At 40.8% G+C, this 23,641-nt stretch overlaps 1 protein-coding gene across 8 annotated transcripts in view; it reads left to right on the top strand.

Annotated features, from left to right (window-relative positions):
* The window catches only part of FRY (FRY microtubule binding protein), a 458,299-nt gene that overhangs the window by 412,255 nt on the left and 22,403 nt on the right, over positions 1-23,641 (top strand). For 5 of the 8 annotated variants that reach the window (XM_030818558.1, XM_030818557.1, XM_030818559.1 and 2 more), the window contains 8 exons: positions 1,240-1,410; positions 4,977-4,985; positions 8,861-9,061; positions 9,558-9,719; positions 12,705-12,871; positions 14,425-14,614; positions 21,761-21,910; positions 23,504-23,602. In XM_030818558.1, the coding sequence (XP_030674418.1) occupies positions 1,240-1,410; positions 4,977-4,985; positions 8,861-9,061; positions 9,558-9,719; positions 12,705-12,871; positions 14,425-14,614; positions 21,761-21,910; positions 23,504-23,602 (1,149 nt within the window). The remainder of the gene's footprint in view (positions 1-1,239; positions 1,411-4,976; positions 4,986-8,860; positions 9,062-9,557; positions 9,720-12,704; positions 12,872-14,424; positions 14,615-21,760; positions 21,911-23,503; positions 23,603-23,641) is intronic. The other 3 variants (XR_004031657.1, XR_004031658.1, XM_030818556.1) reach the window with 2 other exon arrangements.

The following is a 23,641-nucleotide window of genomic DNA, read 5'->3' as shown; positions in this document are numbered from 1 at the left end:
GAGACCCAAGTATGTTTTTCCTCTGCAATGCAGCACTGCCAGCAAGGCCTACTTCTTATCGCTTCAGGCTCCTACTGTCTGCCCTGTGCTAAGGCCTTTTCAGCTAAAATATTTACCTGGAGTAGGTTACAAATAAGAGAAGCAGCACTAACTAGGAAAGACAGCCTTCAGCTGAGGAAATCAGAAATCTCATGTCTCGTCTCTCGCTGACTAGTTGAGTAGTCCTCAGGGCTCTTTATCTCACATACCCATTTGCAATTCCTATGTAAAACTATGTGTCAGGTGCTATAATGAGAGGCTATCATATGCATCATATACTATTCTTAAACACTAGAGGAAAAAAGTACACTTGAAATCCATTCACTCTTTCTACTTTTGAGAGATGTTGATTATATTTAAATTCTTATAAATGATTTTGCCTACTTTTCAAGGACAACTAAGACATTATAATGGTTATACAAAGAATAGTATTAATTTTGTTTAATATCAGTCTATGTTCAGTAGAGGCTGGATAGCAAAACATTTACTCTCATTTACAGTTTATTATATACCAAGTTCTACCAAAATGGGTCAGTGAAAAGAACCTAAACATAGAAGTTAATTTTAAAACATTAACATACTAAAGATTTTAGTAGTAAAAAATGTTTTATTTTGTTTAAATCTACAGGAGAGGAATTTAAGTATAAGTTATGGGCCTGGTTACTCACCTACTCTTCTATGGACAAGTATTGTAATTTTTGGCTTCTGTTTTTTTATTTCTTATCAATTGCTGGTTTATCTCTAAAAGGGTTAAATCCTTTGTTCCCACATTCATTCTACAATAACATATCTTGGTATCAGTCCTTAAAATATTATTTATATGTATTTGATATATGTGTGTAAACGTGTATAATTTCTAACTCTAATCAGTTCAGAAACAGTGGAACATTTTCCTGGCTGCTCCAGTTCACACACACACACACACACACACACACACACGTAGTATACAGTCTTCATCCATTAAGAAGCAGCGATGTGATTCTTGAACATTTTCCTGGTGCATGAACTTGCGTCTTTACCACGAGTTTAATCTGAAGGCACCTGTCCAACATAAATAATAAAAGAACATTCTAAAAATACCCACTGAAGGAATTAGGTGTGTACTGGAAATACGGTGCTATGAAGAGCCAATTACAGTTTTTCGTAGCACAAACAACCAAAGGGAGAACGGTTTCTCAGGAGAGGACTCTTGATTCGCAGGTGATTTTTTCATCGTGTGGGGATCTGGATCTGCTTGAGCACCAGACAAGCTTGGTATCTTCTGAGGACGGCGCCCGAGAGCAGGAGAACATGGATGACACCAACAGCGAGCAGCAGTTTAGAGTCTTCAGGGACTTCGACTTCCTAGATGTGGAGCTGGAGGATGGAGAGGTACGGTGTATTCTCTGTAAAAATAATCCCCGCACCCTTTTCCTTGACTAATGAAACTGTTCTTTTTACCTGCTAAATAATGAGTTTTTGTAACAAGATCTTTAATTGGAAGGTTGTAAACTTTATTTTGAATCAACTTATTCAAAGTACAGCCCCTAAACTTTGGCAAAAGTTACCACACCCTTCCTGTCTGAGCCCATGGCAGAAGCTGCCAAGTTATTTCTAAATGGCAAAGACCTGAGTTTTAATGACCACACAAAGACTGTATGTGTGTGTGTTTAGTCCCAAGCTGGACTTAAAAAAAAAATCACAAAAAACATTTCAGTTCTTAGCCTGTTCACTGGTACCTGAGTAAAATATGCTAAGCATTTAATCATTTCTAATGTGAAGTTTCTCTAATTTAATTCCTTCAAAGCTTGCCTGCTACAACATGAGACCAGAGCCTGAGGGATCAAACATTTTTGTGCTTGATGAAATTGTTAGAACTGGAAACAAAATACAATGCACACAAGAGAGCTCTTTGCTCTGCTTAGCTCGGTGGCTGGTGTTCTAGACACTGGAGCAGCCAAATTCAAGTCTCAGTGGGCAAATGCAGATTCGTTTATTTTGGATGATAATCATGGTAATAAGATACTTTCAGCTATGAATCATGTTTGCAAAAACAGGTATTGAGAGGAGGAGCATCACCTGTCAGTCACCTTCATTTCAGTAGCTTAGAGGCATATTCCACCTGAGAGGCAGTCTTTTGCCTCATGGGATCAAAACTCAGTTCACTTAAGTGAGATTGGATGATGTAAAGGTGCCTGGTTCGGAACCTGGCTCATGGTGTTGTCAAGTTCATGTTTAACTGCACCAGATTTCCCAAACGACTCTCTGCTAGTCTTACAATTGAGGAGGCAGGCCCAGATCCCAAGTTTAGGATTTCCTGCAGCAGGTAGGCACCTCCTTACTTAACTACAGGCTTGTAGGAAATGATGCTTCAAGTAGCTGCTTACCTTCCCTAAAAGGATTTTGTTACTGACCAACCCACTTATGTCTAATTGAAGCCAAAGAGCCCTTTGCTTTTGTCCTTCCTGGCCCACTGATGACCCTGGATGTCTGCCCCAGCAGGAGAGAATCATGTCCTCGGAATAAAGAAGGTGTTCTTCACCAATTCTTTCCCTGGAAAACAAGTTTAGCAGACCCAGTCCTTAAGCAGTATGAAGGCACTACTATAATGTATCCTTAAAATAACTGCCAGCTTAATTTTCACTTAAGAACCAGTAAAAAGTATTGCAGGTTTCTATGATCCATAATAAATGATAGAGAAAGCATTCACTGAATGCAGTGAGGATAGTTTTAAGTCTAAAGCAAAATACAACTGTTTTGAATACTTTCAAAAATGTCTCTGAGACAGAGCTCAGAGTTCAGCTGATGTCAAAAGACCAGCTCCCTGATCTGACAACTGACCTAATGTTTGCTCTTCGGTTAAAATTCAAGCTTGGACACCTGTTTCCCTCTGGAAGTTATACAAGGGAGGGAAAAAACAGATGAAGCAAGAGAGGCATTGTTTCCTGTCTCAGCCAGAGAAAAATGTTATGTGAAATGACCTAGCAGGAATGATGTAAAGCGAAGTAATCTGACACAATTTCAGAACAGCTCACAAATTTAGTTTCTGTCAAAATAAAGGAAGGAAAAATCTGGGATGCCCATTACTTAAAAATAAATATTATACTAATGTTTTTCAGGGACAAGAAATAAGGAATACCACACCTTTTTTTCTGGTCTTCTCTTTATTGTCCTAGCCAGCAATAACTAAAAAATCACAATGATTATTTTATCTTTCATTGTTAAGAGTTTATAAAGAAACTGGCTGGGCACAGTGGCTCACACCTGTAATCCCAGCACTCTTGGAGGCTGCGGCATCCTAGAGGATCACTTGTGTCCAGGGGTTTAAGACCAGCCTGGGCAACATAGCAAGACCGTGTCTCTACAAAAATTAAAATTAGCCAGGTGTGATAGCACATGCCTGTGGTCCCAGCTACTCGGGAGGCTGAGGTGGGAGTATCGCTTGAGCCCAGGAGGTCAAGGCTGCAATGAGCCATGATTGCACCACTGCGCTCAGACTGGATGACAGAGTGAGACCCTGTTTCCAAAAAAAAAAAAATTTAGAAGAAGAAACTCACGGGGCTGAGAGTGTACATTTTATCCAGATAAAACAAGGCATTTGAGAATGTTTTGCTACTTCCCAATAAAATCACAATAAGGGATTCTAGCCTTCTTGGAGTAGAAGAGTGAAGATGCCTGGACTTCAGAGTCCAACAGCTCCAGGTTTGAATTTCACCTCTGCCACTGACCTTAGCTATATGACCTTAAGCATGGATGCAATTCCTCTTGCTTTCCACTTCTTTGTCTATTAAGTGGGTATAAGAATACAGGTTGAGCATTCCTCATCTGAAAATTCAAAATCTGAAATGCTCCAAAATTCTAAACTTTTTGAACACTAACACGACATCACAACTGAAAGATTCCACACGTGACCTCATGTTACAGGTCATAGTCAAAATGCAGTCAAAACTTTGTTTCATGCACAAAATTATTTCAAAATTGTATAAAATTATATTCAGGCTATGTACTTAAGGTGTATGTGAAACATAAACAAATTTCATGTTTAAACTTAGGTCCCATCCCCAAGATAATCTCATTATGTATATGCAAATACTTCAAAAATTTTTAAAAATCTGAAATTCAAAACACCTCTGGTCCCAAGCATTTTGAATAAGGCATACTCAACCTCTACCTGCCTGTAGAGCTGACATGAGGATTAAATAAAATAACCTATGTGTATTGTCTAGCGAAGTGTCAGGCATATAGTTGGCATTGTAAATGTTAGTCTCCTTGTACTGTCATTGGTGAATAATTTTAGTATATCCTCATCTGATAAAGTTAGGCATACTTGGCTTTTAGATCAAAACACAGTTGTCAAAAAAAGAAAGACAAGTCATTTTGTTATATCTATTCCTTTTCATTGGTCGCAGAATTTACTGAGTGATATCTACAAGAGTTTGCCCTTGAACTTTTTAGAATCTTTAAAAGGTGTTGTGTCTTTGCTATTAATTGCATATCAGCAGTAAGCATCATGATCACAAACACTTTTAGCTTTGAGAACAGGCTCAGGTGATGCCACCTTTATTTCCAGTTGATGACCCTCATTCGTGTTCCCATAACATTTAACAGTTTTTTCACGAATACATATTTAGGCATTCCAAAACAAAAAAAAAGTGTTGAGGAGACCAAAGTTGTCACAGAGGTAGAAAGCTATTTCAGAAATTGTAGTAATGATTTGTTATCCCAGCTCTATCATCCACAGCCAAAGGATTTGGAATTTCTGATGTTTAATGTTGATTTTTCTCTTTGGAGTTAGTGTATATTTACCTTTTCTTTTAAGGTGCACCTACTGAAGTGTATATTGTTAGCACTGTTAGTTAATGTGTTAACACTAAGAGAAATGTTCTTGAGTATCTTTAATATAATCATTGTAAATAGACCTTTTGTTTGTTTTTCTGCTCATTCAATCTGCTACCCAGGAACTTCAGGTAAGATGATGCTGTTTTTAATTCAAATATGCTAGTAGATGTTTTGCATCTTTGCAGATTTATAACAACGTAATTGCTTTTTTCCTCCCTTCCAGAATATATATGCTTATTTGCGTGCATATTTCCTTTTAGGTGTGTGATATAAGAGGTATTTTTCTTGGCTGCTCTAGTATGGAAATGTTTTCTAAAATGTAAATACATTTTTAAAATCTTTATATGCCTAGTTCTGAAAGTTGCATGATTATATCTCAGAGAAGTGGAGTTTTCAAATCTGATCTATGGCAATCCTATCATTTCTCATTAAGTGGTTGCACAACTGGATGGGTTTTATTGTTAAATTCTTGTATTAAAACTGAAATCACCAGGTACGACGGCTCCCACCTGTAATCCCAGCATTTTGGGAGGCTGAGGTGCCAGATCACTTGAGGCCAGGAGTTCAAGACCAGCCTAGCCAACATGGTGAAACCCTGTCTCTACCAAAAATATAAAAATTAGCCACGCCTGGAAGTGCACGCCTGTAATCCCAGCTACCCAGGAGGCTGAGGCAGGAGAATCCCTTGAACCCAAGAGGCAGAGGTTGCAGTGAACCACGATCATGCCACTGCACTCCAGCCTGGGCAACAGAGCGAGACTCTGTCTCAAAAAAAAATAAAAAAAAAGTGAAATTAACAATTTGCATCTAACTATATACCATATATACTTTCAATTGAATCTTTTTTTCCCCCAGGAATTAAAGGCTATCTCTATCTCTGTGTAGTGACTAGATAACTTTTCATCCAAACCAGGGCCCTTTTAAAAGTAAAAGGGGGTACTAATAATATTTATGCCCAAACCACAGGCATTAAAACCAGGATCATCCTGGGCAAAGTGACCTATGATCAGTCTCTATCTACGTATATCAGACTTACTCTAAGTAGAACATTTGGGGGAGTATATTTTTACCACAATGCACCCAAATTTCTTCAACAATAATTCTTGTTTGACAGAGTTCCAATATGAAAAAATATGTGTCAAAAAATAGTATTTCTAACATTTCTAGAATGTTTAATCATTAATACTTTCCCATCTCAGTGTAAATCCTGAGTGGTTTTTAAGTTTGATAACTGACATATACAGAGTGTTCATCTGGACTAGCCATCCTCTGCATTTTCTCACATATAGGAAACTGTTTTGACTTTTCACTTTGTATGTAACATAAAATACAAATCTGACATTTGGGGGAGAGGAAGGATGGAGGGTGGGTCTCCCACTAGGGCCATGCTGAGAAAGCCTGGTTGAGTTTTCATCACCATGGACTTTACCTGGGGCCAGACTGCAGCGTTGTTCCGTCATCTCAACCTCTCAGCCACCGCCAGGGGAACCATTTCAACACCCTTGCTTCTAATGGAGATATTACACCTTCCAGCAAAACAGCCAAACCTTATTCCTGCAAGAACAGCTTTCCCTGCCTCCCTGTTTTCACACCTGATTGATTCAGGTCTTCACCAGAGCTGCCGCCAAATGAGCACTAGCAGTGACCTGTGCCTGGTGTAGCCTTCTCCCACCTGGATGTCTGTATTCCTCTGCAAGCTCCTGGTTCTGTCTCAGGTGCAGCGTGGGAGACCTCCAGAATTGCTGCCTAAGATAGTTCATCCAACCCTTCTGGTCAGTTGGCACAAGAGAGTCAGTTTTGTGAATTTGTGTTTGTATATTTGTCCCTATAATTTTCACATTCTTCTCTTTTTACTCTGTATAGTTAGTATTCTGATTTTTCTGTACTTTCTTCCTTTCTTTACACATTGGATTTTCCTTTTCTTCTGAGAACTTTTGCCTCTTTCATATATTTTTTTATTTTCTCACTGCAGTGGCTATTTTTAAAATCCCAGTACAACAGTTAGCCATTTTCCACCAGAAAAAAAGAAAAAAAAATATGGTGGTAATTTATCATAGCAGATACTGGATGTTAGAAACAATATTCTGAGTCTGCATTCTTTTTTATAATCAAACAGCCCTAAGAGCAATCGTAAATATCATATGTGAGGATGAATAATGATAATTTCTATATCTTATCCAGATTGTGCTTAGGATTTGTGCCTGTTGCCTTCTACCATGAATAGCCCAAGCAGACTTTGAAAAAGCTATGCCTCTGTTATATGACAGATCTGTGAGAATGGCAAGCTTGTTTCACTAGGAGACAGACACGACCCTCTGCTTTAAAACAGAGGGAAATTAATAAATGATAATGCTCATAAGTTTAACAGTAACTCACATCTCTCATATTATGTTGTTCACTGAGCTCTCATCAGAAAAAGTTGTTTTATTTTATTCCAATGAACCATCAGGCAGTGTTTCAAATTACCAGTAAATGAAAAGATTCTGTACTAGATTTTGTCAGATCATTTGTTTACGTTAAAATTTGTGTATCAGTCAGCTGAGTAATATTTTTCTTCCTTTATTCCTATCTTAACAGAGACAAAAATAAAACCCAAATCCATTTCTAGAAAAAAAAAGTTATGTTAGTCAAATACACTTATTTATTAACTGATGGTTTGTAGAGAAAGTCTGAATGCAACTAAAAGCTTTCTTTAACACTTACATGGCCACTTAAGCTAGTTCTCAGTAATTCAGAATATACAAATCAACAATAATATTTGGGGCCAGGTGCAGTGGCTCACGCCTGTAATCTCAGCACTTTGGGAGGCTGAGGTGGGTGGATCACTTGAGGTCAGGAGTTCGAGACCAGCCTGGCAACATGGCAAAATCCCGTCTCTACTAAAAATACAAAAAATTAGCCTGACATGGAACCTGGAAGGTGGAGTTTGCAGCGAGCTGAGATCGTGCCACTGCACCACTCCAGCCTGGGCAACAGCAAGACTCTGTCTCAAAAGAAAAAAAAAAAAAAACAGTAATAGGCCGGGTGCGGTGGCTCACGCCTGTAATCCCAGCACTGTGGGAGGCCGAGGCGGGTGGATCATGAGGTCAGGTGATCGAGACCAGTCTGGCCAACATAGTGAAACTCCATCTCTACTAAAAATACAGAAAATTAGCTGGGTGTGGTGGCACGTGCCTGTAATCCCAACTACTCGGGAGGCTGAGGCAGGAGAATGGCGTGAACCTGGGAGGTGGAGGTTGCAGTGAGCCGAGATCGCGCTGTTGCACTCCAGCCGGGGCGACAGTGTGAGACTCCATCTCAAAAAATAATAATAATAATATTTGGTACTGAGTCCAGGAAATTAACAATTTTCTACACCGGGACAATTATTTAAAGATGAGCCTAAAGCAAAAGTTAAGGTGTTGCCGCTCTGGCCTCTGCATAGTGCATGATCCATCAGACTTTGCCCAGCTGCTCTGATAGTCTTTAACTCTGCATTGTATCTGTGAAAACCGCTGTGGCAGAAATAGGCTGGAATGTTTACCTAATGCTCTTCCACTAAATACCCAAAGGATACTGGAATGTGCTACAAGCAGCATAGCTCCTACTTTTTTCTCCTTCTGAAAACAGTACTAAACAGGGGCCGACCTCAGGGTGGTGGGAGTGGGTGACACCTCTTTTGAAGTTTTCATACTAACGGTCTCTTTCTTACAGATTTTTGAAAACACAGATCATTGGTAGGTTTACCAAAATCAACTTTTTAAAAAATGTAATTATTACCCACCACGCCAAAGAAAAGTATGTAATCACTTCTACCTATGACTTCACATGAGTTTACATGAAAATGGTGTGCTTTTACTACTTTTCACATCGGGTAAACAAAGGTTTTGATACCAAAGTCAATGAAGGCCTAAGAGTTAATAATGACAATATTTGTGCCCAAGCTATGACTAATTGAATGTGTGAACATGTGAGTGCAAGAGGATTTTGGCATAAAAAAAACCGGCTGATGGTGTGATTTCAGGGTGAGAGTATGGACAATTTCAACTGGGGAGTGCGCAGACGTTCTCTGGACAGCCTGGATAAGTGTGATATGCAGATTCTGGAGGAGCGCCAACTGTCAGGAAGCACTCCCAGCCTGAATAAAATGCACCATGAGGATTCCGATGAATCATCCGAGGAGGAGGACCTCACAGCCAGCCAGATCCTGGAGCACTCAGACCTAGTAAGTAGCAGCTCTCCCATTCTAAGAACTGGGAGGCTTATTTTTTGTAACTAATGCAGGAGGATAGTTTCCAGTTGCAGCTGAGGAAACTTTCCACAGCTGCTGAACTAAAATTGGAACCGTCAGGTGGTGTCATATGGGTTCTAGCTGGCAGAGTCTTCTCTGTACGTTGCAGATGGAAACAAAGACTGGGGTCCATGTGATTCACCCTGAAAGCCACCAGATCTGTTAAGGCCTAGATTTTTCCCAAATACCTTTTATGATTCTGGAATCTTTTTAAAAATTCCCCAGATCTCTAAAGTGTGGAGATATGACAGACGTTTTGACGTGATTATCTGAAAATACCTGGATTACTAGCTGCTATGTTTAGGCCCAATAATGGTGAAATGTGGAAGTTAAAAAATTAAGACGTATTAACCAACAACTAGAGAATAATTGGAGCTTTTAAAGAATGGGAACTTCATACTATGTTTAATTTCCTTTGCTTTTTAAACAGATCATGGCTCTCTCCCCCTCTGAAGAGACAAATCCCATGGAGCTGCTCACCACAGCCTGTGACTCGACCCCTGCAGAACCTCATTCCTTTAACACCAGAATGTCCAGCTTTGATGCTTCCTTGCCTGATATGAATAATCTGCAGATTTCTGAGGGTTCAAAGGTGAAGAGATTTTAACAATGATGATTTGTACTTCCCTTAAAACCCTTAAAAAAAAAACACTTCCAATTTTCTGAGAATTCTTAAGGGGTCTCAAGTAGAAAGACTATCTTTATCTTTTTCTTTCTCTCTCTTTTAAAATAATAGAAGTTTGTGCACCTGAGCCTATGTTTTGAAGTTGTTTTACCCCCACAAACTTGAGCAGCCGTCTTCTTCTTGGCTGAAAGACTTGATTTGAGGTCTTTTTAAAATGAGACATTTTGCATGAACACTGCTGGTGGATGGCAAAACCAGTGGTGTATGTCTGAGATGGCTGTGACTGGGAAACTGCTGAGAATTTTATAAAACAATATGCTAAGTGAGGTGTGGGTGTACGCACATATTTGGGGGAATTTTTTCCTATGTAGGAAACAATTATACAATTTGTACATTGATTCAGTGCTTGCCTTTTGGCATGCTATCAGAATTTTTAATGTCAATCACAGTCTTATGCCAGATTCGCACAAAACTCTTCTCACCGGAGTCTGTGAGGAGAAAAGTAACTAATGGATGTAATTTTCTTAATTAGAAAAAATCTAACAGTATATATTTCATTTAAAGTTTATTTTATTAAAATGTCCTGAAAACCATCCACTTGCATGCTATGCCCACATCTATGCCCATCAGTATAGAATTGTATTTCCTTATAGTAGAAATACCAAAATAATCTATTGCTGGTCAGATAGAGTCAAGCACTCTTTATCATGAGTTTGGTTATGGTTGTGCAAGTTCAAAAGAAAAAATAAAATCGAAAAAAATTTCATAAAAGTATATTCCTTCTGACACTTCTAATGGAAAAATATAATATTGGCTATTCTATATTCTCTGATAGCATAGTAAAAATAGATCAGAAATCTAGGAAAATCTATGTGCTTTAAACCAAGGGCAATCACCAAATTACAATTACCTAAAAATATTGAAGCTTAAATAGTAATTATTTCTGAGATCGCCTCATTGCAAAGGTACCACAATTAGGATTCTTGGAATTAGCAGAGTTCTTTTTTAGCCAAAAGAAAAAAAAAAAAGCCCAGAAAGAAAAGTTGTCTAAGTTAAAATTCTAAGATTATGAAATTAAATTTCATAGAAAAAACATCACAAAATATATGTGCATTTGATATTTCTCAATGTCAATATGGTCATTTTCTCCATTTTTCTATTTTGAATGCTAAAAACATATAGATTTCTTATAGAAAGTACTATCTAAGGCCAGGCGCTTTGGCTCACACCTGTAATCCCAGCACTTTGGGAGGCCAAGGCGGGTGGATCACGAGCTCAGGAGTTCAAGACCAGCCTGGCCAAGAAGGTGAAACCCTGTCTCTACTAAAAACACAAAAAAATTAACCGGTCATGATGGCAGGTGCCTGTAATCCCAGCTACTCAGGAAGCTGAGGCAGAGAATTGCTTAAACCCGGGAGGCAGAGGTTGTAGGTAGCTGAGATCACACCACTGCACTCCAGCCTGGATGACAGAGCGAGACTCCATCTCAAAAAAAAAAAAAAAAAAAAAAAAGAAAGTAATACCTACGTAATAGATCTCATCCTACCAAGAAAAAGTCGAGTCCCATTTCTGAAGAGCTATCCCTGTTTCTCACATAAGTTGCATTACTGCAATGTTTGATATAGCTATGATATTAGAGAAAATAAAATGTATTTTAATAAGAACTCATCCCTTCTCTAATGGATTAAGTGTATGTACACTAATAACCTAGACCAGGCACCAGTGGCCAGCCTCATCGGCAGCCCTGTAGTTTTAAAAAGCAGATATGGATAAACCTCTCAAACTCAGTATTTACCAGCAAGTCCCCCAAAGACATGAGATATCTTATTTCCCTAATATATTTTTACTATTCCTGGTAATTTTCCCTATTAATTCTAGAGTCGAAGTATAATATATATATTTTATATATATATTTACACACTGAATGAGTGGACAGATGTTAACTCGAGATAAAGCTCTAATTCATATACACTTCTATTTTGCCTTGCTTTTGTTTTTGTTTTAAGAAAATGAGTCACTGTAACATGTACATCTTTCTTCCTCTCCCTTCTGATCTGTAATCCAGTTGCCTTCCTTCCTCTCCTAAAGAACAATCAGTCCTCCTTTTCCCCCTGGCCCAGGCCCAAACCCAGCCTCTTTTTCCATTTTACTTGCTGTGTCTCTTTCCTGCCTCTCACTGATCCTGGTTCTGCCTGCCCTAGAGCCCTTTCATTGTCCTGCTCATTCCACATTTTGTAGTCAGGTAAGAGCAGATACTCATATCTGTTATCTGTGGAGGGTATTCTCAAGGGTAAAGCATACATGCAAATGGATCTTAGAGGATCCCCTATATGGAAAGACCGAGCAACCCAGCAGGCTTAGGGAAGGACTCCGGATCACTCGTGCACACTACAGGTATCCTGGGCATCTACTGTGCCAGGCCCTGATGATTCTACATTCCCTTGGTAAAGGGGTTCTATGTTAGAGAATTAACTCTGGATAGGCTTGCTTTAGAAGGCTGGGTTTGGACAATGGAAGGAGTTCTGAATCCAAAAGCAGTATTTCTTCTCCCAGCTCCAACTCTGAGTATGGACCTGATGTTAGACAAGTCCCTTTCCCACCTGGAGTATTGTTCCCTCATCTGCAGAATGTGGAAGTTGGATTGGAGGTCTTGATGGTCTTTTCCAAGTTTAGCGTTCATACCCTATAAGCATGGGCCAAGTATGAAAATCTACTGAGAGCCCCTTTGGGGACTATTATGGAAGAGATTGAAAAGAAGATAAAGAATGAACAGTACTTCAGAGAATTCCTGAGTCCAGCCTAGAAACGGACTATACTGTAGCTAGAAAACAAATGTCCCCATTTCTATCACCATCAGCATTTCAGTCTCTCTTATTTGTTCCTTAGTTGAACAGGTTGTCATGTATGTTTTCTTACACATTGGGGGATTCCTTTGTCTTTTTATTCTTCCAGGCTGAAGCTGTTCGTGAGGAGGAGGACACCACTGTGCATGAGGATGATCTTTCTAGTTCCATCAATGAACTCCCAGCAGCTTTTGAATGCAGCGACAGCTTTAGCCTGGACATGACTGAGGGGGAAGAAAAAGGCAATCAGGCACTGGACCAGTTTACCCTGGCGAGGTAATGGAGCCCTTGGCTGATGTGAGTGGTGTGAATGTGCATGGTACATTATATGGCATTCACACTCAAGTTAAATGTCACAGTTGCACTGCTGGGACATCCTAATGAAGGACTCCAAAGTGACATATATCGTGGCGGGCTCTCAGCTGAGTTAGAGTCATCCAATCCCATTATAGGGCCTCGTGTGGAACAAAGAAAGGACACTCACATATGAATTCATAAGGCCAGAAAGCAACGTAAAAAGCAAAGGAAGAGCCTGGAAACATGGTCCAGACCTTGTAAGCTTTGAAGATAAGCAAGACTTGGCAAGCCTTGGAAATAAGCTCTTTCCATTTGGAGTTAAAACACTGGAACAAGAGGCTCTTTATATAGTAAATACCTACTCTTTAAGTGGGTGTCTTTTGGCCTGGTGGCTGATATTTCTGAGACTAGTGAGATAGAGAAACAGAAAAAAAATGTGAAGAGAAATAGATAAAACACCAGAGGTTAGACTAATCCAGCATCTAGAATAAATCACAAATAATAATGCTACAGATCTACTTCAGGAAAAGAAAGTCGAGATCCTAAAATTACACTTCTGAAAGTTGAAAATAAGAACTAAGTAAAACCTTCTGATATGCTAGACAAAGGCCTTCTGTTACAGTGAGCAATGTCTGTCCATTGAAGGAAAAGGTTAAGGTAACACCTAGAGAAGAATTTGACCTTTCATTTTTTATTCATTATCTCTTCTTTCTTCCTGCCTCTTTGTCTCTCTTTCCCTGCGTATCTCTGGTTTCCTTGTCTCCCTCCACCTTTGTCTTCCAGGCATTTGTGCATATGCGTTTATTAATACTCTCCCTCCAGAAAGGAAAAATTAGAAGATTCAAAATTTATATAATTTTTCGTAATGAAAAATGAAGAATGAAACTGCCAAAGCATAGGACTATGGTTTACTTTGGGGCATAGCCTCCGTGAAAGTGAGAGGCATTGCTGAAGGCTAAAAGAGGTACCAAGTCTGTAGAAAGGGAATCAGAAATGGAGGAATCACAGAAATTCTAGATGTGCAAATTCTCTTTCCTCGAATCGTGAAAGCATCTGTGACCTCTTGCCAGGCGCGGTGGCTCACACTTGTAATCCTACCACTTTGGGAGGCCGAGCTGGGTGGATCACTTGAGGCCAGGAATTCAAGACCAGCCTGGCCAACATGGTGAAATACTGTCTCTACTAAAAATGCAAATATTTGCTGGGCATGGTAGCACACGCCTGTAGTCCCAGCTACTCTGGTGACTGAGGCACGAGAATTGCTTGAACCCACGAGGCAGAGGTTGCAGTGAGCCGAGATCACGCCACTGCACTCCAGCCTGGGCGACAGAGTGAGACTCAAAACAAACAAACAAACCAAAAAGAATCACAGTGACTGCTCAATGAAAGCCAAGTCCCCAAAGCAACTTCAAAAGGAAGAGTGGGTAGAACAGCTACCTCATTTTGCTGACTCTCAGGGTGAGAATTTATAAAACCCAGTATAGGATGAGAAGGACATCACTTCTTGACATAGTCGTTTTCATTTTTTCCAGCTTTGGAGAAGGTGACAGGGGAGTCTCTCCCCCTCCCTCGCCCTTCTTCTCAGCCATCCTTGCCGCCTTTCAGCCCACAGCCTGTGACGATGCTGAGGAGGCCTGGCGCAGCCACATCAACCAGCTTATGTGCGACTCAGACGGCTCCTGTGCTGTGTATACATTTCATGTGTTCTCCTCCTTGTTTAAGGTATGTGTGCTCACTGAAAGTGCAGAGGACTTAGTTTCTAAGGGGAGCCGGGTAACTTTGAATTTAAGGAGAGGTTGTTCTTCTGTTGTGGAGTTATACTACTGTATTTTCTCCTCCAGACACCGCTAAATTTCTTCTGCCTTTAAAATTTCTTCTATTTACCCTTAATCTCATCATCCTTCTCAACATGGTATTGATGATTTAGGCTTCCATGAAGTACCTTTCATTCCTGCCTTTCTTGGTGTTACTGACATCACCAGTCCTCAGCAGCCATGACATCAGGACCATTAAGGGAATCTTCTGCCGGGCCTATCCTCCGTCCCACCCCCCTTTACCTCTCTTTTGTTTTTATTATTTTTATCTTTCCTTTCCTTGTCTTTTCTCATTTTCCCACTCTATGAATTCCTTAGCGTGCCAGCCACAGCTGTGAACACTTGCTTGCTCCCTTGAGTTGCTTTTGAACAGATGAAAAGTCATTCTTGCTGTTGTAGCCGGTTGCTGTGCACTGCAGATTTCGTTTTATGAAATGGGAAAATGCCGCCTACTTGGTAGCCCTTAAGAATCAGGCCAGTCTGACTACTGCCTCTCCCGTGTGAACCACAGCCCCACTGTCCATAGCGTCTTTGTGCAAACTGTAATGAATGTCCCTGCCTCCAGAGGAGTGCAGTACCACACTTGGCCAGCAGAGTGCAGGTGGGATTCCAACCCCACTTCCAATCCCTCAGCCAGACACCCTAGCATCTTGCACACACAGCTCTCTGTGGCAGTCTCCTGTGTGGACATGCTTAAATCTCGCTTGTTACCTCATAACATACTTACAATGACTGCTTCCCATTAACTCCTCTATGCATCTTTCTGTAAACTTTTATGCTCCAAATTTCATCAAATAATTGGCAGGGGCAGGAGGTGGCAAAAGAGAGAAACATGCCTTGCTGTGAAGAAACATCAGAGCTCTTTGAAGGCCATTGCAGTTAACTAGACCTATGTCTGAGCTTGAAGCAGATATTGACTGTGAAAATGGCAGTGCTGGGAATAATGAGGGCTGGAAGCTACGAAGATGAGGTTGTAGGGGAAGATTTGTTAATGTGGAAATATGGTTACCATACTATAGTTAAAGAGAAAGCTAGTTTAAAATATATATATATATATACATATATATATATAGATTAGTATTCCTTTTTTTAAAATGCCTAGAAAATAATGAAAATTATACACCAGAATATCATTGTATCTTTTCAGGGTAATGATATTTGGGGTGTTTTTTATTTCCTTCTTTTTACTTTTTTTCAATTTCCTGTTTTTTTAGGGGGTGGGGAGACAGAATCTTGTTCTGTTGCCCATGCTGGAGTGCAGTAGCATGATCTCAGCTCACTCCGCCTCCCAGGTTCAAGCGATTCTCCTGCCTCAGCCTCCCGAGTAGCTGGGATTACAGGCATGAGCCACCATGCCTGGCCAATTTCCTGTTTTTCTATAATAAAAAATGCTTTTCTTTCAGCATTTTCTTAAGCATATTTTTAATAACTCATTAGACAGAACTCCCACAGGTAATGCAAAGGAAAAAAATGGGAAGGAACTATGTAGTTCCAACTTTGAATAGACTTGAATTTTGGATGAATGACCAGACAGAACAGTTAGAATCTAGTTAAACTTGTGTAGCTGTTGAGTTCTGTTGAGTAGATCATGGAAGAGGGACAATAATTTAGTTGGACTGAGGGAAGGAGCCCTCTAATCACCTTCAGGAAGAGCCATGGCCGAAGGGAAAGGCAGGAAAATAAGGAATGATATATCAAAAGTGCAAAACTAAAATTATGTCCCTCTTAAATGGGTTGTTAAGAAGTCTTGGGGAGTAGGAGACTCTATAGGTAAATCTGCCTTAAAATATCATTTCAGCATTTCAGTAGCCAGTGTCACTTGACCTCAGTTCAGCTCTAAGGTCAATGGCATTGCAGCAGGTTGCTGTACATTGCAATTTCTTTTTATGGTATGGGAAGGTGCCTCCTACTTAGTAACCCTCAAGAATCAGGCCAATCAGCCAGGCACAGTGGCTCACGCATGTAATCCCAACACTTTGGGAGGCCAATGTGGGAGGAACACCTGAGGTCAGGAATTCGAGACCAGCCTGGCCAACATGGTGAAACCCCATCTCCACTAAAAATACAAAATTAGCCAGGCGTGGTGGCACATGCCTGTAATCCCAGCTACTCGGGAGGCTGAAGCAGGAGAATCACTTGAACCTCAGAGGCAGAGGTTGCAGTGAGCCAAGATCACGCCACTGCATTCCAGCCTGGGCAACAAAGTGAGACTCCATCTCCATTAAACAAACAAACAAAAAAAGATAACTTATTAATCTGTTATTCTAGTGAGCAGAAGGTTAGGCAAAACTGAAATAATCTACGTTAAATAATTTCAAATTCAGGATGACATATGTTTAGTTAACATAAAAGTGAACTCTTCTTCTTATAATCCATTTTTGAAGAATTATATACCAGTAGTGCAGATAGCTACTTGGACTAGCTCACTTGGAGTCTTACTTGTAGTGCTCTTTCAACTTCTTCAATTTACTCTAAGTGAAAACCTAGTAGAAACTTGAATGGGCAAATTAATGTCATGTCTGAGATTAACTTGGGGCTGGAGGAGATGTTGGGCTTAAGACAGAAAACAATTGGCTGCTAAAAGATAAGAATTCTAGAAATACTTTAAACATTAAGCCAGATTGAAATTTTAAAGCAAACTACCAGAAAGCTACTATTTGAGGTAAATTTAATGTTAAGGATTGAGAGGCAAAGCAACTTACTAGTTATATTTTTCTAAAAGCTTTTTTTTTTCTTTTTGAGATGGAGTTTCACTCTTGTTGCCCAGGCTAGAGTGCAATGGCATGACCTCAGCTCACTGCAACCTCCACCTCCCAGGTTCAAGCGATTCTCCTGCCTCGGCCTCCCAAGTAGCTGGGACTACAGGTGCACGCCACCACGCCTGGTTGATTTTTGTATTTTTAGTAGAGATGGGGTTTTGCCATGTTGGTCAGACTGGTCTCAAACTCCTGACCTCAGGTGATCCACTTGCCTTGGCTTCCCAAAGTGCTGGGATTACAGGCATGCGCCACTGCGCCTGGCCTCTAAAAGCTATTTTTAAAGAATGATTAATAATATATATTTAAGTTTGGCTGTTATGGTCATTTTTATTAAAGTTATTGAATTATTCATGCTTAATTTGACAGTCCTGCACAATACTTTCTCTCTGCCTAGAACTGTCATCTCCCCTTGTCCCTGGGCTACACTCCCAGTTACATTCAAAGCCCTGATTGGGTGTCACTTCAGTTAGTAAAGCCTTCCGTTACTTCTTTCTCCCTTCCCCTGGCATCTCAGGATTTTGTACTTGCATCTGTTACACTTGTGACTCTATATAATAATAACTTGTTTTGGTGTCTGTCTCCCATGAAGAGGGCAGGTAAACAGTGCCTTGCTCACCTTGATTTCTGACAGTTTGTAACATACACTAGGTGCTCAGTAAATGTAGGAAGAATAAATGGAAACCTTAAACACACAGCTTCTAACTTCATGTCAGTAGACCAGCGGGTTCATTACCAAGACTGAGAGGTCAGCCATGGCCCACAGCTGTGGCCACCATTCAGCCTGACTTCCTCTCCCACCTACCCAGATATGCAGGTAACATAGGAAGGCAGAAGGGAGGCCCTGTCTCCACCCTCTATCTGCCTGGCACCTGGCAACTCACCAGTTGAGATGCTGGTGAGGCATAAAGAGAAAAGAGTTGTATGGGATGGTGATTTCCAGGTGGAAAAAGAGTACAGTGAAGTCAGACTAGCCTTTGAACCTACCTACGTTCAAATCCCAGTTCTGGCCACTTACTAGCCTGCTAGGCCTGCAGACAGTCCTTAAGTTCTCCAAGCCTCAGTGTCCTCCATCATACAATGAAAGTGAAAACAGTGTCTATGAGTTTTATCTTTCAAAGACTGCTTATGAGAGCCCACATGGAGAAACAGCTCAAGTCGTGCATCTAGCAAGCTGTCAGCACAGGCTGGCTGCTCCCATTTGGCTGCTCTTCCCTATGGTCATTGGCATGTTCTTTGTGGCCCTGGCCCCGCCACAGAGTCTGGATCCTCTGGTGAGAGTCCAGAAGCGACTGACTGCCCACCACAGAGAGTTCTGCAGCTCTGCCTGCACACCATGAGCCACCTCCACTGGGGACTCTCTAGCCACTTCTAAGAGAATACTCAGATTGCAGCAGAGAGACCTAAAGAGAACAAAGTGGCTGTAGGAGTGAAAGGCCTCAGATATCCCATCCAATGTCCTTGCAGAAGATGACCCCTTCCCCTGAGAGGGGCTGATGTGCCATTTATTGTCTGGTAACAGTGAACTCTCTAGGATCTTTCGCCACTCCAGCAGCAAGGCAGTGGGTTCAGGTTTCACAGCATCCACTGTCCAGAGAGCAAAGTGGTTGTGGAGAGAGGGAGAAGAAAGTACTAAAAATTAAAATGCAGATGAGCTGGAAGGTGGGGCCAGGCGTGGGCCCTGGGGGGACTCATTTGGACTTGAATTTCCTTTTCATCAGTGTATTAAATTAATCACCCTATGGAGCTTATCTGCAATAATAATACAAATATAATAATTTTTTAAAATGCATACCTCCTATTTTGCTTTTTAATATTACATTTATCCTTAAGAACTTTCTCAACCCTGATCAGATGCTGTATGAAAGTAATACTTGAAGCGAAATAGGCATTACTAAAATATGCTAGAAATGAAATATATTTCAGACCTGCTTTCTGCCTGTTATGAATCATTTGTCATTTCCTCACAATGTCTGTTTACTGTTTCCCAACATTTCCCCGTAAATGTGAATACAATGTTTCCGTGTTTGGTTGGATTTTGGAAGAGATAGGGAGGAGGTAATTGTGAAAATAATTTGGTTTTAAAAACAAGGAAATGGTTTCTGTCGGTACAGTATGGACATTTTTCCAAGTGTCTCAGTCATTGTATTTTCTTCTTGTTGCTCGTATGCGAGAATATCATCATCATGTGTCACATAATGTCACCAAATTATATAATGAGTGATGGAATTCACAAGAAAACAAAACTGAATTTATATCCCCTAAATGTCACTGGGTATGGTGGTACACGCCTGTGATACCAGCTACTCAAGAGGCTGAGGTGGGCGGATTGCTTCAGCCCAGGAGTTTAAGGCTACAGTGAGCCGTGTTTGTGCCACTGTGCTCCAGCCTGAGTGACAGAGCAAGACCCTGTCTCAAAAACAAAACAAAACAAAAAACATTGTGCGCTAGAAGTTCAGGGGGGTAGAAGAGTTTTTTTGTTTGGTTGGTTTTTGTTGTTTTTTTTTTGAGACGGAGTCTTTCTCTGTTGCTCAGCCTGGAGTGCAGTGGTGCGATCTCGGCTCACTGCAACCTCCACCTCCCGGGTTCAAGCAATTCTCCTGCCTCAGCCTCCCAAGTAGCTGGGATTACAGGTGCACACTACCATGCCCAGCTAATTTTTTTGTATTTTTTTTTTTTTTAGTAGAGACAGGGTTTCACCATGTTGGCCAGGCAGGTTTTGAACTCCTGACTTTGTGATCCTCCTGCCTCGGCCTCCCAAAAAAGTGTTCTTATTTTGGCACTGACACAAGCACAGTAAATCAGATTCTTCTTAATTATGTGTTTTGTTTTTTGTTTTTCCCCTCAGGTAGCATAGGAGGAGCAGTAACCTTAGGAAGCAATCTAGATTATGGAAAGATTGTAAACTTTGGAGTCAGACCCATCCTTACTCATTCACTTACTAGTTGCATGACTTTAAGCAAGTCATTTAACCGTTCTTAACCTCAGGTTGTTCATCCGCTGATGAGGATTAATGAGTGATGTATATTAAGCTCTAAGACAGAATTAGGCTCAGTTGAGACACCTGACCAGACGTGCCCTCAAGAGGAAGAGAGGTCCCATTGAGCATTTACTACTTTACTCTTCAGAGGCTCAAATTCACAGTTTCCATGCTCTGTCTCAAGGAGCTCTGATCTTGGGAAGCAGAAAAGAGTTACGCCTCTTGACCTTTTTCATCTTGTCCACATTGAAGTAATCTCTTTTCACCAGTCTGACAAACACACAAGGAAGACTCAGACTCTGACTGGCACTAACCACAGCAAAAACAAAAACAGTGTTGATCAAAAAAATTATACAGGCGGAGCATCCCAAATCCAAAAATCCAAAATGCTCTAAAATCTGAAACTTTTTGAGTGCCAATGTGACACTCAAAGGAAATGCTCATTGGAACAACTCAAGTGGTTATGTATCTGCAAATATTTCATGTCTGAAAAAATCCAAAACCCGAAACCCTTCTGGGCCCAAGCGTTTCACATAAGGGATACTCAACCTGCACAAGCATCCACACATTGGGAAATGGCATTTCAGGAAGAAATGTCCACACCGAATGATTACTTAGTTGATTTAATATAAACATTCATTCTGCTCCCCTCCCCCATTACCCTAAGGACCTATTCTCATGCGATATTTTTATAAAGATTTAAAAGTAGGGTTTTTTTCCGTTAATAATCGTGTATTATAATTCTTGAAAATTGCTGAGAGTAGATTTTAAGTATTCTCACCACCAAAAAAAAAGTGAGGCAATGCATGTTAATTAGCCCAATTTAGCCATTTCACAGCGTACACATATTTTAAAACAACATGCTGTACACAGTAAACATACACAATTTTTATGTCAAGTAAAAAAATCAGGGCCAGACGCGGTGGCTCACGCCTGTAATCCCAGCACTTTGGGAAGCCGAGGTGGGCGGATCACGAGGTCAGATCGAGACCATCCTGGCTAACACAGTGAAACCCATCTCTACTAAAAATGCAAAAAATTAGCCGGGCATGGTGGCAGGCACCTGTAGTCCCAGCTACTTGGGAGGCTGAGGCAGGAGAATGGCGTGAACCTGGGAGGCAGAGCTTGCAGTGAGCCGAGATCGCGCCACCGCACTCCAGCCTGGGCAACAGAGCGAGACTCTGTCTCAAAAAAAAAAAAAAAAATCAGTTAATGTAATTGGAATATAAAAGAAGAAGCTACCCCTCCCCCAAAATATTTTTTTATCATATATAAGTTTAACTTGACCTTTACAAATGGTCACTATTTTGCCTTGCAGAATATTCAGAAAAGGTTCTGCTTCCTAACCTGTGATGCAGCCAGTTACCTTGGAGATAACCTCCGGGGAATCGGATCCAAATTTGTCAGCTCTTCCCAGATGCTCACCTCCTGCTCTGAATGTCCTACACTTTTTGTGGATGCCGAGACTGTAAGTATCCCAGTCCTGCTCTGACAGTGAAGGGCCTACGCAACCTACAGTGCAGAACTTCAGGGTAGCATGTTTGCACTGTGGTTTGAAACTTTTAAAGATACCTTCTGGCCGGGCACGGTGGCTCAAGCCTGTAATCCCAGCACTTTGGGAGGCCGAGGTGGGCGGATCACAAGGTCAGGAGATCGAGACCATCCTGGCTAACATGGTGAAACCCCGTCTCTACTAAAAATACAAAAAAAAAAAAATTAGCCGGGCATGGTGGCAGGCGCCTGTAATCTCAGCTGCTCAGGAGGCTGAGGCAGGAGAATGGCATGAACCCGGGAGGCGGAGCTTGCAGTGAGCCAAGATCGCGCCGCTGCACTCCAGCCTGGGTGACAGAGCGAGACTCCGTCTCAAAAAAAAAAAAAAAATAAAGATACCTTCAGTGTCGTGAGCAGCACTGTATTGTGATATGACTCTCAAAGGTCTGCAGTATAAATACTGCATATGGCCAGTCCAGGCCAAGGCAGGGCTATTTCACAGAATAAGGAGAAAAATCCACCTCTGCTCTGTCTGCATCCTTGGCACTGCTCTCTGATGACTCTGACTTTGACAGCTGTGCATATATGGTCAGATAACCTCCTGGAGCTGACCTAGCCGGTGCCCATGATGCCGGGTTGCCCAGTCAGATGAGTCTTCACAGGCAACATGTCAATCAGTTTCCCCACCCCCAAGTCTCTAACAGAGAGTTACTGCCCTCTGGATTTGCCCAGCTCAAACTGCAAATGATGAGTTTAAGGGATAATCAAAACAGTCTCTGGCTGACGGTAATTCATGGCTTTACGCATGGAACTCTAACCATGCGAGACTGATGAGCTCCTGGAGGGTGGGCGTTGTGTGATACCTTTTTTTTTTAGCCCCCATGATATGACAGAATCATCACATGCTCAGTAATTACTGAGGTTTAGAACCAGTGAGGATGTGCTTTGATTTTAAAAGTCTCTGAAGAGTCAGGTCCTTCTAAGAACCTGTTTGGTGGCTGTCTTGTAGCAAAGAATACAATATGAAAAGTCATTCTGTCTTAAATGACTTAAGGTATAGATTAAATACAAAATCAGTTTGAAAGTCTTTTTGGAGGTTTGTCTTCATACTGCTTGGAGTATTATTGGGTGATGACTGTAGAAGTCATGGATAAAATGGAAAACATATCTTAGTGTGGGCCTTTATGGAATACTTGGTATGTCTTATCTGCCTATGCTAATAATATGGGAAAGAATGGATATTTTCAAAGGAGGTGTGCATTATCAAGCTAGGATTCAATTACAATTGCAGCTGATAGTTGAGCAAAATTCCAAATTTCACAGCTTATTAAAATGGATACATATGTAACAAACCTGCACATTGTGCACATGTACCCTAAAACCTAAAGTATAATAATAAAAAAAATTTAAAAAGAATAAAAAGCCAAAAAAATAAATAAAAAAAATAAAATGGATGGCACTTGTACCCCTTTAACAGCACTTCTAAATATACTTCTGTTTTCTGTGTAGCCATGCCTTTGTGTTGGTATCTCTCTAGTTGTTTTTATACCAATTATTTTCCTGTCTTTAGCTCCTTTCATGTGGACTTCTGGACAAGCTCAAGTTCAGTGTGTTAGAACTGCAAGAATATTTGGATACCTACAACAACAGGAAAGAGGCCACACTCTCAGTAAGCGTTTGTGTTTCTGTGCATGTGCAGTCAGTTAAA

The sequence above is a fragment of the Nomascus leucogenys genome, chromosome 9 (assembly GCF_006542625.1).
Source record: "Nomascus leucogenys isolate Asia chromosome 9, Asia_NLE_v1, whole genome shotgun sequence".
Classification (NCBI taxonomy): domain Eukaryota; kingdom Metazoa; phylum Chordata; class Mammalia; order Primates; family Hylobatidae; genus Nomascus; species Nomascus leucogenys.
Note: the sequence above shows the minus strand (reverse complement) of the source record. Positions and strands in the feature narration are given on the sequence as shown.